We start from the raw sequence: 17,194 nt of genomic DNA, 5'->3' as shown, positions 1-17,194 counted from the left end.
ATGGGCTTTAGTTGTTAGTAGAAATAAAATAAAACCATGAGCTTTAATAAATTTTATGATATACTTTGGGTATTAATTTCCATGGGCTTTAAATAACAACTTGTATAGTTTCTCATAATTTTTACTATGGATTACTTTGTAAATGATATTTTCTTTAGGGCTTTTTTAAATAATGACCTCCAATATTGTTTTTGAGAATAATATTTACCATTAGTTTTAAATAACTATGGTAACAACCACTATAATGCAATAATGTAATGTTCTCATGAGTTTTTCTATAGATAATCATAATGAACATGTAGGATGAATAACTATCATGAGTTTTGGTAATAAATATTATGAATGTTGTGATGTTAGATAGATAGTGAACATGAGTTTATAATATGAAATAAATGTCATGGCACTAATAATCATAACTTTCCATGAGTTTTTATAAGATGACTACAATGGGTTTTGAGAATAGATAATTTATAAATTCCATGAGCTTGTAATATTACAGCAATATGTTTAAGAATCTAAAATATTGTTCATTATTGGACTTTTAAGTGAAATAATTATGATATAGTATTTTGCCAAGTATTAATAACCTTGGGCTTTTGATAGAATATTGCCAAGTAATTAGCTTGGGCTTTTAATAGTGCCAACGTAAGTTGGACTTTTGATATTGCCAATGAGAATTAGATTTTAAATATTGCTAGCAAAAACTGGGTTTTGATATTGTCAATGAAAATTGGGCTTTGATGTTGCCAATGAGAATTGAGTTTTGATATTGTTAATGTGAATTGGGTTTTGAATAAATAAATTACCATGGGTTTAAACCACGGGCTTTGATTATGGATTTGAATTTCATTGATAAAATTGTTTTGCCATGAATTTGAACCATGAGCTTTTCAAATATTGTCAAGCATAAGTATTCTTGAGCTTAGCTAAATAATGATAATAAAATTAGATAAAAATATTGAGTTTTTTTGGGCTTTTTGTGTTGGTTTATATCATGACCCAATTTAGATAATGAGATATGAAATATTTTTGATTAACATAATAATAGTGCAAAAAAAAATATTTGGGAAAACCCAATAACTTGTTAGTAGTATAAATAGGCGGTAATCAAATAAAATTAGGTGTAAAAAAATAGTACCCTAACAAGTTGGACTTATGAATAGTAGCAAAAATAAGTTGAATAGTAAAATAAATTGGCAAAAATAATTAATCTTGCCAAATAGACACTTGATGGTATCCACGCTTTGCTTTTACATGTAGGCTTTGGTTCACATGACTTGCTTTATATACGGTTCACGTAACTTACTCTCATAGATCTAAATAGAATTTGGTTGGAGTAAATGCAAAGCAATAGCAATGCACGTATTAGAAGTTGGAACTAGATATACTCTTGAAAAGAATGAAAATATTTGTATGATTATTTACTATTTCTCATGTTTAAATATTATTCAAAAAAATTCTAATCGATTTAGGTGGAATAACAATGTTTTAGAGACAAGCTTGAATTGCAAGTTGGTGAGACAACAAAAATTGCAAATTTGTGTAGTCAACAACAACAACAACAACAACAAAAAAACCATAGAAGAGTTAAATCAAGATCAAGTACCCGCAAATCTCCCTTATGAAAGAAGAGGTAAGAATAGTAGAAATTTTATTTGTCAAATTAAATGAAATTGATTGTGTTAGATTGAAAATTGATGTTTTCTCTCTTTTGAGACCATATCAAATATTTAAATGAAATAAGCTTTTTTTTTTTCATATCTATATTATATATAATAATTTTTATCTTGAAAATAATTCTTTATAATAAATTTACATTCTCATAAAAATTTTACTATATATATTTTTTCTATTTGCTCAAGAAGACCTAAATCATTGTTACAAACATACCTAAGAAGATGGGCTTAATTTACAACAGCAAAAAAACAAAATTGAGCCTTGCAAGCATCTATGCACTAAATAAATTTCTAGACTTACAAGACTAAATTATAATTAATTGAATGTTTATGTTCCAAATCTGGATATCTCTTTCTTCTTCTTTTTTTTTTTCTAAACATATATTGATTCAAAAAATTGAAGCCATCAAAACGAGAAATATAGATTTTATAGAAACTTAAGAGATTAGGACTATAACCAAAAAAGGGAAAATGTTGGGTTTAATTGGCCGTAAAGACTTAAAATCTACTAAAAAAAAGTAATTTGCTAACTACTTATATAATTTCAATATAATTAATAAAAAAATTTATTTATTCATATATGGTTTAATAATTTTCACTTCAAATACATTCTTTCATTAATTTATTGCTAAAAAAACCATAGTTCACTCCTACTAATAATTAGTAATTATATTGCAAATCAATTAGATCTCAGAATAAAAGATCTCACAATACAAACATTAGAATAGTCCACAAGTTTTATTCTAAATTTTTTTATATCCATAAGTTTTATTATAAAAAAATTTATTCTAAAACCGTGCAACGCACAGGTCTAAAACTAGTACTGACATAAAGTTAAGTGACCGATAAAAATTTTATTATAAAGTGATAAATTCTGACATAATGTGGTGTGTTAACGGTGGTAACTGTTAACACAACTCATAATTTAATACCAAGAAGATGATATTACAAAAATTTGAGCATAGGCTATTGAAAAGCTTGGTCATAAAGTCCTCTTAAAAGAATGAAAATTTCTAAGCATGAATGAAGCAATAGTAATTATGAAACTTTTGTTTATGAGAGTTTTGATAGATCCTCAGGAGAACATAAACACAGCATTTGGAGATGATCTTTGGTATGATAAAAACAGTAAAGTGACCTCAGTTTGAAATTGGATATTTTAAAGGTGAGATATATCAAACAGAAGTGGTAAGATACTATAAAGTTTATACGAAATTAACTTGGTATTGTAAAATATAACAATGAAAAAAAAAAATGGGGTGGCTCTGACTAAAAAGTGAAAACGCACCTCAGAATTGTAGGAGGGCACGGGTTTTATAAGTAATTTCCCCAGATAAGGTGAACTTTGAAGCAAGTTAACTATCTCGGGAAGGTCCCATTTGTCAAGCTGTGTGTCCAAAACCAAAGATTTGCGTTTTGCCAATGGAGATAGCCAAGTTCTCACTTCCAATATTGTTAATACCTTAGCACATCAATAGAAAAGCAAGATAACATTTAGCATTGATAAGTTCAAATGATTTAGAAAGTATGTTTTCATATCATGTACATAGAATCTTGATCGTTCCTAGCAAAGAGGGGATAATGGCCTAATAATGGGCTTCATTATTAGTTGATAGAATGGAGTTTTACCAAAGGAAAATAGACAAGACCAAATGGCATTATTAGTTGCCACAAGAATGGTATGATTTTTTTTTTAAATCTTTTTTACTTCTAATTAAAAAGCAACACAATTTTAGTTTCTTCTATGACAGGGTTTGACTCAACTACTAAGGTAAGTATATTACAAAAAATTCCAACTTATCAACAAAGAGAACCATTTATAGTTAGTGTTAGGACATATGTGAATCATGTTAGGAACATATGTCAATATAGAATTGGCTAATTCTTTGACAAAACGCATTTTACTTGTAATTTGGTAAATTTAGGATGTGTTTAATACTTCAAGAAATAAGGTTTCAAGTTCAAGTGTTAAAACCATGCAAGCTGTTCAAGAATCAAGTGAAAAAGTGCTAGGTTTTAAAAATCGACAGCTAGCTCGATAGCTAATATCTATCGAGGCTTAAAAAGCTGTTTTAGCTCGAGGCTCAACAACAGCTCGATAGATGTATCTGTCATACATCTCTATCTCTATACCAACAAAACAAATATATTTAAGTTTTGACCTAATGTATCTAAAAAGTTCAATAAATGTTTAATTAGCAACCAAATACCAAAATATTTATCAACACACATGGAAATATTGTCCAAGTTTAAAATCCAAAATAATTTATCAAAAGGAAACTAGCTAACTAAAATATGAAATTCAAAAGCAAGATGAATATTAAAGTAAAGTGAACATTTAATTAATCCCATTCCAGGATTCTTATAACCACCATCCTAATCATCATCATCCATGTAGGCATTGTATATTTGTATGCTAGAATTGCAAAAGAGATCAAGATACAACTTCATACTCAACTATTCAAGTTATGCCACTCAACAACAATTACAGAGCATGTTCAAAAAAATCAATCAATCAATCAATATACAAATATAAGTGTACTAATAAAATTATATATAAGAAAAACATTTTAGTAATAGTAGAACACAAATTAGTATATTGATAAAAAAAAATTTAACAACATTATAACTTAAAAGCTAGCAAAGATAATATAAAATTTTCATTTTGATTACAAGTGAACTAGAAACTAGTAAACATTTGTTTAAGTTAACATAATTATATATAAAAAAAAAAATTATAAAGTATGATAGAAGTGATAAACGACTTGTGCATGTTTTGGATGTTTAAAAAAGGAGGGAGAGTAGAGTAGAGGGAGGGAGAATAATGCTATTACTTTGTTTGGAAGTTTTTTAAAGAATGAGGGGGAGGGTTTGGGGGAATTGGAGGGGTTTGGACTCCTCTAACCCCCAATTTTAATTCCCCAAATTAGAGAGATTTGGAGGGAGTAGAGNTGATAGAATGGAGTTTTACCAAAGGAAAATAGACAAGACCAAATGGCATTATTAGTTGCCACAAGAATGGTATGATTTTTTTTTTAAATCTTTTTTACTTCTAATTAAAAAGCAACACAATTTTAGTTTCTTCTATGACAGGGTTTGACTCAACTACTAAGGTAAGTATATTACAAAAAATTCCAACTTATCAACAAAGAGAACCATTTATAGTTAGTGTTAGGACATATGTGAATCATGTTAGGAACATATGTCAATATAGAATTGGCTAATTCTTTGACAAAACGCATTTTACTTGTAATTTGGTAAATTTAGGATGTGTTTAATACTTCAAGAAATAAGGTTTCAAGTTCAAGTGTTAAAACCATGCAAGCTGTTCAAGAATCAAGTGAAAAAGTGCTAGGTTTTAAAAATCGACAGCTAGCTCGATAGCTAATATCTATCGAGGCTTAAAAAGCTGTTTTAGCTCGAGGCTCAACAACAGCTCGATAGATGTATCTGTCATACATCTCTATCTCTATACCAACAAAACAAATATATTTAAGTTTTGACCTAATGTATCTAAAAAGTTCAATAAATGTTTAATTAGCAACCAAATACCAAAATATTTATCAACACACATGGAAATATTGTCCAAGTTTAAAATCCAAAATAATTTATCAAAAGGAAACTAGCTAACTAAAATATGAAATTCAAAAGCAAGATGAATATTAAAGTAAAGTGAACATTTAATTAATCCCATTCCAGGATTCTTATAACCACCATCCTAATCATCATCATCCATGTAGGCATTGTATATTTGTATGCTAGAATTGCAAAAGAGATCAAGATACAACTTCATACTCAACTATTCAAGTTATGCCACTCAACAACAATTACAGAGCATGTTCAAAAAAATCAATCAATCAATCAATATACAAATATAAGTGTACTAATAAAATTATATATAAGAAAAACATTTTAGTAATAGTAGAACACAAATTAGTATATTGATAAAAAAAAATTTAACAACATTATAACTTAAAAGCTAGCAAAGATAATATAAAATTTTCATTTTGATTACAAGTGAACTAGAAACTAGTAAACATTTGTTTAAGTTAACATAATTATATATAAAAAAAAAAATTATAAATTCATACCAGCACAACATAGAAAAATAAAAGCCCTTAAAACTTCATCAAAACAAAAAATGTATCCCATAAAAAAAAAAAAAAAAAAAAAAAAAAAAAAAAACTAATTTTTGGTAGGATTGGTAGGATCCCATATGATCCTACACGATCCTATATACGATTCTACCATTTTTACGATCTTAGTGTGATCCTAAACATTTTAATGAGACAGGATCATAAATTGTGCGATCCTATGATCCAAATCTTATATGTGATACCGAGATTACTACAAGACTCTGTATGTGTCAAATATCAATTACTAATTCATCTCTGTCTCTAGTTAATATCAATCATCAAATGACTTGGTATATTTACAAGAACCAAAATAAGAAGATTCGTTTCTTACTTTATATCTTTTTCTTTAAACAATCAAACCAGGCATCTTCTTAATTCTCTTTTTGTTTAGTACCAAATAATCAAATACACAGTGAATAACCAAGTTTGCATCCAGGTTCTTCTCAAAAAAGGAAAAAAAAATTGCATTCAGGTGATCTGTTTTGGTCCTGAAATTCATGCTTCAATCAAATAGCACAATTCTACAGCAGAATACTTTAACAAACAATGTTATAACATGTAAAAGATTGTTTTTTGAAAAAATTGGAGAACAACATGTCATGTTACCAATTGACCCCGAAAAAAAAAAAAATCCATCTCTATATCTATTATTGAACTGTTTACATAAGTTAAGTAGTCATTCATATTGAAAAAAGTGACACCAAAAAAAAAAAAAAAAAAAAGGGACAGAAATCAGAATGGAACTGAGTGATAATGCCAAATTGGATCCCTGAGATGAGAAATGATTCCCTATTTCCCTCTTCCTAAAGTTTTTCATATCATCCAATCAAAGCATTTACACGAGTAACAATAGCATTTGATTATAAGTTTATAACTACGTTTTCTAGTCTTTTAAAGTCATATTGTTTGATCCGTTCAACAAGGCACAAGCCATTCAAAGTTTTAAACCAAAAGTTCGATAGATATTTAGTTCAGAGAACTTGGAATCAAACGACTCCAAATTCAAAAGCAAAGAGATTAGACGAGAAAATGGCATCACTGTATTAATAATTTAATACCAAGAAGATGACATTACTACATTTTGAGCACAGGCTATTGAAAAGCTTGGTCATAAAGTCCTCTTAATAGAAGGAAACTTTCTAAGCATGAATGAAGCGATAGTAATTATGAAACTATGTTTATGAGAGTTCTGATAGATTCTCAGGAGAACATAACCACAGCATTTGGAGAGGATCTTTGGTATGATAAAAACAGTGAAGTGACCTCACATAATCTGCATGCCTCCAAAAGAGTTGGGGTTTGATTACTAACCTCAGCTTTTCCATATATAACCAGCTTCTCAAGCACCCTCGCATGCTTAAGCAGAAATTGTACAAGTCCAGTTAAATATTTCACCCCAAAACACTTTGCTTCAAAGCCAACAATCTCAACAGTCTTGAGATGCCGAGACAAGCATCCAAACTCCCTATTCTGCGATTTCCAGTTCTCCTCGTGATCAAAGTTATTGTCAATGATAAAGTCTTGGGAAAACTCCAACTACAGTTGAACATTATGTCAGGGGGTACATATTTGAAATTTGCAACGTAATTTCCTTCGCAAAATATAAATGGGTATACCTTAAAGTAAGTGGAAATAAGACTCGAGAAGAAAAAAAAAATCATTTCCATTAGAAATTGGATATTTTAAAGGTGAGATATATCAAATAGAAGTGGTAAGATAGTATAAGGTTTATACGAACTTTGTATTGTAAAATATAACAATTGAAAAAAAAAAAAAAAAAAAAAGGGTGTTTCTAACTAAAAAGTAAAAACGCACGTCAGAGTTGTAGGAGGGCACAAGGTTTATAACTAATTTCTCCAGATAAGGTGAACTTTGAAGCAAGTTAGCTATCCCGGGAAGGTTCCATTTGTCAAGCTGTGTGTCCAAAACCAAAGATTTGCGCTTTGCCAATGGAGGTAGCCAAGTTTTCACTTCCAACATTGTTAAGACCTTAGCACATCAAGAGAGAAGCAAGAGAACAAGACAGTTTAGCATTGATAAGTTCAAATGATTTAGAAAGTAAGTTTTCATATCATCTACAGAGAATATTGATCGTTCCTAGCAAAGAGGGGATAATGGCCTAATGGACTTCATTACTAGTTGATAGAATGGAGTTTTACCAAAGGAAAGTAGAAAAGACCCAATGGCATTATTAGTAGCACAAGAATGGTATGATTTTTTTTTTTTTTTTTTTTTCTAATTAATCCGTGGGACTGATACAGTTTAGTTTCATCTATGACGGGTTTGACTCAACTACTAAGGTAAGTATATTACAAAAAATTTCCAACTTATCAACGAATTGAACCATTAATAGTTAGCTTGCACATTGATCTATAAAATACTCCCTAGCTACCAAATTTGGAAGGGTTTACAAGCCTATACCATCCCAAATTCCCATGGCGGCATAACTTGGGTATCAGATCTTATATTTAATAACCCAACTAGATGGGATTGTCAAAAAGTGATGCACACCTTTGAAAAAAATTTAGACACCAAAATAAAGTCATATTCAATGCACAAATTTCCACTTTTGCATGGGGTGTAAGAGATACTATCATAGTAGCAGTTTTAATACAATTTATAGGAGAGGATAATTTCCAAACTTTAACCCACAACCTGTCAATTTTGGTAAAACACACTTGTCATGTATCAAGGCTCAACTTCTAAAAGGAGGAAGTCACTAAGATTCTCCAAATCAAACAACCACAGGGAAACAAAAATGTTATGGACACCAAGCTCTTCTACGCATAGTTTTATATATTTTCCAAGTTCAAGAATCATTCGGTCAATGTCACTGTCACCATGACCGTTTTCCTTTCTACATTACAGCTGAGTTACAATTCCTATCACACTAATTAGTAACATGCCTAAATGGCTAAATACATAGAATAAGAGAACAGCTATAAAAGTAGAATATGCAAGAAATAAGGTTCTCTTCAACTCTTACATAAACTATTGACCAAGTAAATTACCTAATTTACCCTTATTATATTAACAAAATTACACAAGGGGAAGGACTAATTACTCCTTTCCCCCTTACTAATTTTAAAAACATCCAAATAAGGTGGAGGTGAATCATTCTCCTCTACTCTCCTCCCCACTACTCCCCTTTCCTCTACTCCCCTCTACTCTCCTCCCTCTCTAAACTTCCAAACAAGCCATAAGTTGGTCTACGTTGGCAGTTGTGGCGAAACGAACCCAAAGATTGATGCGAGGCTTTAGGTCTGGCATGTACTGGAATTGGACGAAGAAATTTGTGAGTTTCAGAGCTCTGCGTAGAAGCAGGACATCATCAACGGCATTGGCGTAATAGACGGAGCTTATGAAGTAAGTATGTGTGAAACGTAGAGAGGGAACGGAAGTCCAAAGAAAGGCCCATCTTTTGGATAAAACGCCTGTTACGACAGCGTCTTTAATGCACAGAGAGGAGAGAATTTTGAGGAGAATCGAGTCAGGTAAGGTGCTGATTCGATCTTCTTCTGAGACTGGTGCATGTTTGCGACGCTTGCTTCGATGATCATCGCTTGATTCTTCTTCTTCTTGAGAATTAATGCCATGGCTGGAATTATCAGTGGACTGGTGAGGGAAATAGGGAGCGCTCTCTTCGCTTGAAGTTGAGCTTCTTTCGCTAGAACCATTGCTTTCTTCCTCCATTCTCATTCAGCTCAATAGCGAATAGTGAGATGCGGAGACTTCTCAGTTCTCTGAAATTCTATTCTTCCTCCCTAAAAAACAAAAAACATTTTTATTAAAAAGTGTACCCAATGTACAATTATGTAAATTTGGTAATTTACACTTATATCTTATACTTCCTCACAAAAAAATACACTTATATCTTATATGTGATACCAAGATTATTACAAGACTCGTTATTAAAAAAAATTTTAAAAAAGTTACTAAAAGACTCTGTAATTGTATTTGTCAAATACTCCTATCAATTATTAATTCATCTCTCTCTAATATCAAATGACTTGGTATATTTACAAGAACCAAAATAAGAAGATTTGTTTCTAACTTTTTTTTTTTTATATACAATCAAAACAAGCATCTTTTTAATTCTCTTTTTGTTTAGGACCAAATAATCAAATACTTTTATTTTTTGGGAAAACAAATAATCAAATACTTGCAATCAGGTGATCTGCTTTGGCCTTGAAATTCATGTTCTAAAAACTTAATCATGCTTCAATCAGGAAGAAACGATTCTGCGCAGAATACATTAACAAACAATTTTATAACATGTAAAAGATTTTTTTTTTTTTTTTAATGTTAAATTTGGAGAACAGCATTTCATGTTACCAATTGACAAAAAAAGACTGATCTCTATAAGTATTAGTGAACCGTTGACATAAGTTAACTAGTCATTCATATCGAAAATAAGGACAGAAATCAACTATTAGTGCACTATTTACAAAAGTTAACTAGTCATTCATATTGAAAAAAAGGGACCGATATCAGAATGGAACTTATAGTGATAATGCCAAATGGATCCTTGAGATGAGAAATGATTCCCTCTTCGGTCAAGCTGTCAAAAATCTAACTCTTTAAGACTTCCTAGAGCTTTTCATATCATCCAATCAAAGCATTTACACGACTAACAATAGCATTTGTGGGGGGAAAAAACGAAAGTGTATATAAGTGGATGAATGTATGAATTAAAATAAGGCGAAAATGCACTTTTTGTTCCTATATTTTGGGTCAATTTTCATTTTGGTCTCAAATTTGATTTCTTTACAAATTTTATCCCTAAAATTTGAAAATCGTTTTTAAAATCGTCTTTGCCGTCAACCAACAGACGGAACCCTCTTACGTGGCAGACAGAGTACTCTGCTTGTTGACATGGCACTAACATGGCCATTAAAATATTATTAAAAAGATTATTTGGCACTTTTAAATTGCCATGTCAGCATTTAAATTAATAAAAAAAACCATGTCAAAGTATTTAAATTAAATTAAAAACAAACCTTAAATCTAATTAAAAAACAAAATTTCTTAATTTTAATTTAAAATGAAATTACAAATTTGATTTAAACTGAAATTTTAATTTCTCAATTCTTAGTTTTAAAATTTTTATCACAATCCTCTACACCAAATTCGAACCCCACAAACCCAAGTTCCCGAACCCAACATCAAATTTTCTTAGTCACCAACGTCACAGCATCAATTTAATGCCTCTCTCTCTACCCATTGTTCTCTCACTCTCTGTCTCTTTGATTTTTCTTTGATTTGCTCCATACCAAACACCCATGGCCACAGATAGCAAGCTCCAAACCCAGACACCCATGGCCAAATAAAACAAAACACTCTCTTCGATCTACCATAGGCCCATGGCGAAGACTCCAAGCTCTACCTGTCACGACCACGAGCCGCCGAGACTCGATTGATGAGGACGATGACGAGACGAGGTGGCCGAGGAGTCATTTCGTGGTCGGGATGGCGTCGTTTGATGAGTGTTGAGGAGGTGGATTATGTCGTTTTGGTGTTGGGGTTGGTGATGTGAAATGGTGTTGTTGGTTTTAAGGAGGCAGAAACGGCACCATTGGATCNGTCATTCGATCATTGTGGTCCTATTCAGTTCACTTTAGTTCTATTCAGTCCATTCTGTCCACTTTGGTCCTATTTAGTCCACATTGCTTCTATTTGATCCAGTTTGTCCACGTCGGTCCAATTCGGTCCACCTACTTCGATCTAATGTGGTCCTGGTTGATCCATTCTATCCACCTCAGTCCTTTTCGGTCCAAATTGTTCTTACTCGGTCCATTTGGTTTCTTTCATGTTTTGTGTGGTTGGCTACCATGGGTGCCTAGGGCCTTGTTAGTAGATTTCAAATTAGCTGAAGTTAAACAAAAAAAATAAACAAAACAAAAACAAGGGAGAGTAAATGACAGGGAAAGGTTTGACAATGCTAAGGAAGAGTTGTTTTAAGTTTAACAACAACCAAAAAAAAAAAAAAAGGACAAAGTGAGGGGGAGAGAGAGAGAGAGAGGAAAAAAAAAAAGAAAAAAAAAGAATTGGAAACAAACAAATATATATATACACACACATATATCTATCTACAAGTCAAAAATAATTTGAGGGAGGTTTGAAAATGGAAGATTTATTTGGAAGAGATGATCAAGCACATGAGATGGCCGTGGAGGTTTGCATAAAGAAAGTTTGTAACTAGTGAAAAAAGAAAATGCACCTACTGCAAGACTTCCAACAAGCACAGGCAGCACCTCTAGCTAATCTAATCTCATTGTGTTTCATTTTGTGTATAGATAATGAGATGCATGTATTGGTATTTAGCCACAAAGATATGTATTGGTTAGTCACTCTGCCAACACAACCAAACATGTTGAAGTGCCTTTAATGGAGATGGAAATTAAGCAACATAACCATTGACATTAAGTATCCGTTTGGATTGCACTGAAATCCCATACTACTGCATTTGGCGTTTGCAATCCATGGGACCCACGGCTATAGTGCAGTCCATCAAAACGCCCACGACTCAGAAAAAACACAGGAATTTTTGGCTGAACGCACCGTTTCAATAAAACCCTCCATGCATGTACTATTCCTTTTCTTTTCATTATTTTTTTTTTGGAAGAACTTATTCTTCGTGTTCTTCATGTTCTTCCCAGAACATGACTATTCATGTTCTTGAAACCCAGCAAACCCATCAAAACAGAAGATCAAAATAGTGAAACCAAAACCAAGACAGAAGCCACCAATCTAAGATTAAACCGATCAAACCAATATGGAAAAAAAAAAAAAAAATCAAAACCAATCAACCCATCAAACCCATATGAAACCAAAATCAAATCAAACCCATCAAATCCATATGAAACAAAAACCAAAACCAAATAAAACCCATCAAACGAATCAACCCATCAAACGCAAATCAAACCCATCACCAATCTCAACCTCACCCAGTACCACCGAGTGCCCATATGAAACCCATCAAACCCATTGCCAATCAACCCATCAAACCCACCACCGATCAACCCATCCACCACCACCGAGTTCCCAAATCAAGAAACTAAAACATTAGATCTTCATAAGACCAAACTCCATGGGAGAAAGAGAGAGGAAGCTCCACCTCATGCATATCGAAGAGAGAGAGAGAGAGAGAGAGAGAGAGAGAGAATGGTTTAGGTTGAGAGACCATGCTCCCTATCTTTTCTTCCAATTAGTGCTGGGAACTCCTTCACACTGACCCTCCAAGACCTAGATGACATTTCACTTCTCAATGCCGAAAAAGCTAAAGATTTTATTTATTTATTTATTTATTTTTATGTTCAAATTTTTATGTGGCTACTGGGAAAGGAGTGAAATAAAAAATAAAAAACAAAAACAAAAACGCTACAGTACTTTCAGTTGAAGTTACAGTAGTTTCAGCCCCAAAAAATCAGCTGGCGTTTAAAATTATTTGCTACAGTGTTTTCAAATTTCAGTTTTTAGTTTTCAGCAAAATTAGCGGTATTCAAACAAACCATAAATATCATAAAGCAAATCACAATGAAAACATAAGAACAGACCATAAATATCATAAAGCAAATCACAACGAAAACATAAGTACATGAAATTGAAAGCTAAAGCAAATCATAGCTAGATTTTAGTTCTTTGAACTAGAATAATCTGCATAACTACAATTAATTTATGAGAATTTCATCATTTAATAGTATCGAACAACCTAAAATAATTTTACTGAAAAAGGAACATAACCACTGCATGAGGAGAGGCTCTGGGGATAAAAACTTTTGAGTCACTTGTAAAAATTGAAGTAGCATATTATGTGTTTCATTTTGCATAACCCGTGGTTCAGTGATAACCATCTTCTCCAGTATCTTTGCATTCTTAAGTAGAAATTCCACCACTAAAATGAATACTTTCTTTGGGTGAAAACTTTTTCTAAAACCAAAAATCTTGATAGTCTTCAGGTATTGTAGCAAAGACTTGAAATAGACCTCCTTTGATTTCCAATGGTTCACTTCATCATAGCTTCTTATTCGAAACTGCAAAATAAAAGTCCATTAGCACGTTTTGAAGTTCACTTTTAAATTATGATATCTTGTCATGTTATAAAGGAGCTGGCACAAGAGAATGTTAGTCAACTTTGAACATCTTCAATTTTGAGGATTTAAGGTTAGGCTTTGGAAGGAAAAAGACTGGAGAATAGTTAAGAAATGAGGATTATAGGGTTTTTAATGAGTAAAGGAATTGTAGGATTTGGAAATCCAACAAAGGGTAGTGACTAAACCTTGGGTTTCTGTTCCAAGACTATGAAGAGTAACTCATGCATGGTATTTAGCCTTTTCTTGGGGGTATTTGAGGCTAATTTCATTGATAGGTGATTCTGGATCTTGGGGTTTAAAGGGTGATAAATCAAGGGGCAAAGATTGGGTTTAGTGCTTTTGTGCATTGGACCTCTCAAGATTATGATACATGTCCACTTTTGGTCACATGTCATGATCTTGAATGTTTTGAACAATGGACCCAAGCCAAGTACTAATCAATCATCAATGTGTGCATGCAAGGTTTCAAGTTGCTTAAAATTTTTAAAGATAAAGAAGAAACTCCTAAGCAGATGACTAATTCCTATTGCTTGTGGAACATGTTGGACTTTTACGACGAAACCCAAGCTAAATTACTAAACTTAAATAAATCCAAAATTAGACTTAATGGACAATTAGAATAGCTAATGTCCAATTGGCTTCTTGTGCCAAGCGCCACAAAATCTAGATAGTAACTTCGGCAATAAATGACACTTATTAAAACAAACAGATTTCCAAAAATCTGTTAGTAACGTCTTAGTTGTAAAAAGAAAGAGTTGATGAGAAGGTTGAGCAAATGGGGCCAAGCTCCTCAAGGGAATCATTTTGATCCATTGAATAGACAGATTTAACTACAATAACAGCAAAGCTTTATTCTTAAAGTTTTTGGAGTCAGCTATAGATCCTCAACAAGATTAGTAAGGGTCACCCATATGAATTCATTTTATCCATTTTATTCTATCCAAAATCTTGGTGTTTATTACTTCCTTAATTAACACACTGAACTAAATTATATGTGTGTGTATTAATGACTAGTATTAGTTATTCATTAAAGTTTCTTTGATGAAATCCAGAAAATTTGACCAAGAAAAACATACCGCTGGCAGTGTGTAGCGCGGGTGTCTGGATATTATGTCTATAACCAATGTCTCCACATAAGGGGAACTTTGAAGCAGGCTTGCAATGCCAGGAAGATCCCATTTTTCCATGGTTGTCTTCATCATTAGAAATTTGCAGTTTAACAATGGAGAAGGCAGATGTTTCACTGAAATCATAGATAGAACCTGGGTCCATCAAAGCAAAAGGCACAACACAATAAGGTAAAGTGAATGTTAGAATAAATAACATGACCAATTGTAATATACATAGCCCGTGAACATTTTAGATAACATGTTTTACAGAACACTAACTTACATAACTTTGAATGTATCCTATATGCAGACAATGAAATAAAAGATTCCTTTTTGGAACCTTGATTTCGAGTTGACAAATTATCATATGACGAATCATTATTTGGCACTAAAGCAAGTCCCCTACAGCTCATCATAACTCAATAGTTCAACTCATGAAATTGGACCAACACTATTAGGACCTTTAATTATTGATTGACTACAACTTGTATTAAAAACAGATGCTCAGCAGAAAAGGCCAAACTCACAACAACAACCAAGCTGTAATCCCAAATTTTTATGGGGGCTAAGCCAACTTTCAATAGAGTATGGTAATTTTCCAACTCTTATAAATCGCAAAAGAATTTTTTCCTTTTGGTATTAATATAAATTAGCCACTATAAATTCTTTAAAGCAAAATCAAATTGTACAGTAACTTGTCGCTAAAGAGCACTAGATGCTGTGCATTATTCTATATTCAAGCCTAGCAAAAGCAATGAGACAACCAACAATAAAAAGATACAAATCATTCAGTATGGTAATTTTCCAACTCTTATAAATCGCAAAAGAATTTTTTCCTTTTGGTATTAATATAAATTAGCCACTATAAATTCTTTAAAGCAAAATCAAATTGTACAGTAACTTGTCGCTAAAGAGCACTAGATGCTGTGCATTATTCTATATTCAAGCCTAGCAAAAGCAATGAGACAACCAACAATAAAAAGATACAAATCATTCAATCTTGATACATTCAAGTCTCTGCAAATGGTAATCAACATTAGCAGTCAAGAAAAACATGAAGTATTGCGGGAAAAAAACAAACTAAAAGAAGAGAGAAAAGAGTAATCAAGAAAAACCAACCATTCGACACCATTTGCCAACAGTAAGTTTCTTCACTTGACGCAGATTCTCAAAAAGTTCACTCACAATTTCTACGTATTCCATACAAACACCCTCCTCAACCTCAAATTCATATTCCATTTGTAGTTCGAAAATCAAGCTTAACCTTAACCAATGCCGACCCGTCCTTTATCTGACACTTTCATACCTTTAAAATTCCCCAGAATTTCCAAAGATTCGATCTTTGGAGCCACAATTTCCAATTCTAACGGCTTATCACAAATAGAAATACAAGTATCTATCACCAGTTTTCTCAAACTCTCCGACAATATATCAAGCCGACTAAACCTAAAACAAGTTTCCAATGTCAAGAATTCAAGTCTAGGACTGCCCATTAACACTTTATTTATCACATCTTCAGACATAGCCGCGAACCCAATACACAAGCGCTTGAGTATACTCCAACTCACTAACCCTTTATAGGCTTAATTTTGCAGAAATGAAAATCCAATTCAGAAACAAACTCATCAGAGTGGAGATGCAGCAGCAATTTGTATAAATCAATTTCATAAGGGTATAAATGAGCATGGGTTGTTGATAAACGTAGACTAAGTTGGTCTGCCTTGGCAGTTGTGGCGAAACGAACCCAAAGATCGACGCGATGCTTTAGGTGTCACTTGTAAATGAATAGGACAGAGAAGTTTGTGAGTTTTGGAGCCCTGTGTAGGAGCAGCGACTCATCCACGGCAGTGCCAAAACGTCGGCGTTTTCGATGGAAGTATCTGTAAAACGGAGAGGGGGAACGGAGGTCCAGAGATAGGCCCATCTTTTGGACAAAACGCCTGTTTTGATAGCGTCTTTAGTGAGCAAAGAGGAGAGAATTATGAGGATAATGGAGTCAGGTAAGGTGCTGATTCGATCTTCATCTTCTTCGTCAATGTTTGCGGCGCTTGCTTCGATGATCATGGCTTGATTCTTCTTCAGAATTTAATGGGTTTGTACCATGGTGAGGAGGGGAATAGGGAGCACTCTTTTCGCTGGAAGTTGAGTTGTTATAGCTATAACCATAGCTTTCTTCCTCC

At 32.6% G+C, this 17,194-nt stretch overlaps 1 protein-coding gene across 1 annotated transcript; it reads right to left on the bottom strand.

Moving 5' to 3' along the window:
- Positions 1 to 7,012: 7,012 nt before the first annotated feature.
- LOC136061218 (putative F-box/LRR-repeat protein At3g18150) lies at positions 7,013 to 9,531 on the bottom strand. Its single transcript, XM_065767964.1, has 3 exons — positions 9,050 to 9,531; positions 7,628 to 7,801; positions 7,013 to 7,348 (listed from the first exon to the last, which is right to left on the bottom strand). The coding sequence occupies exons 1-3, from the start codon at positions 9,509 to 9,511 to the stop codon at positions 7,013 to 7,015; spliced, it is 972 nt and encodes a 323-aa protein (XP_065624036.1). The 5' UTR covers positions 9,512 to 9,531.
- Positions 9,532 to 17,194: the final 7,663 nt, after the last annotated feature.

This window comes from Quercus suber, unplaced genomic scaffold (genome assembly GCF_002906115.3).
Source record: "Quercus suber isolate HL8 unplaced genomic scaffold, Cork oak 2.0 scaffold_870, whole genome shotgun sequence".
Lineage (NCBI taxonomy): Eukaryota > Viridiplantae > Streptophyta > Magnoliopsida > Fagales > Fagaceae > Quercus > Quercus suber.
Note: the sequence above shows the minus strand (reverse complement) of the source record. Positions and strands in the feature narration are given on the sequence as shown.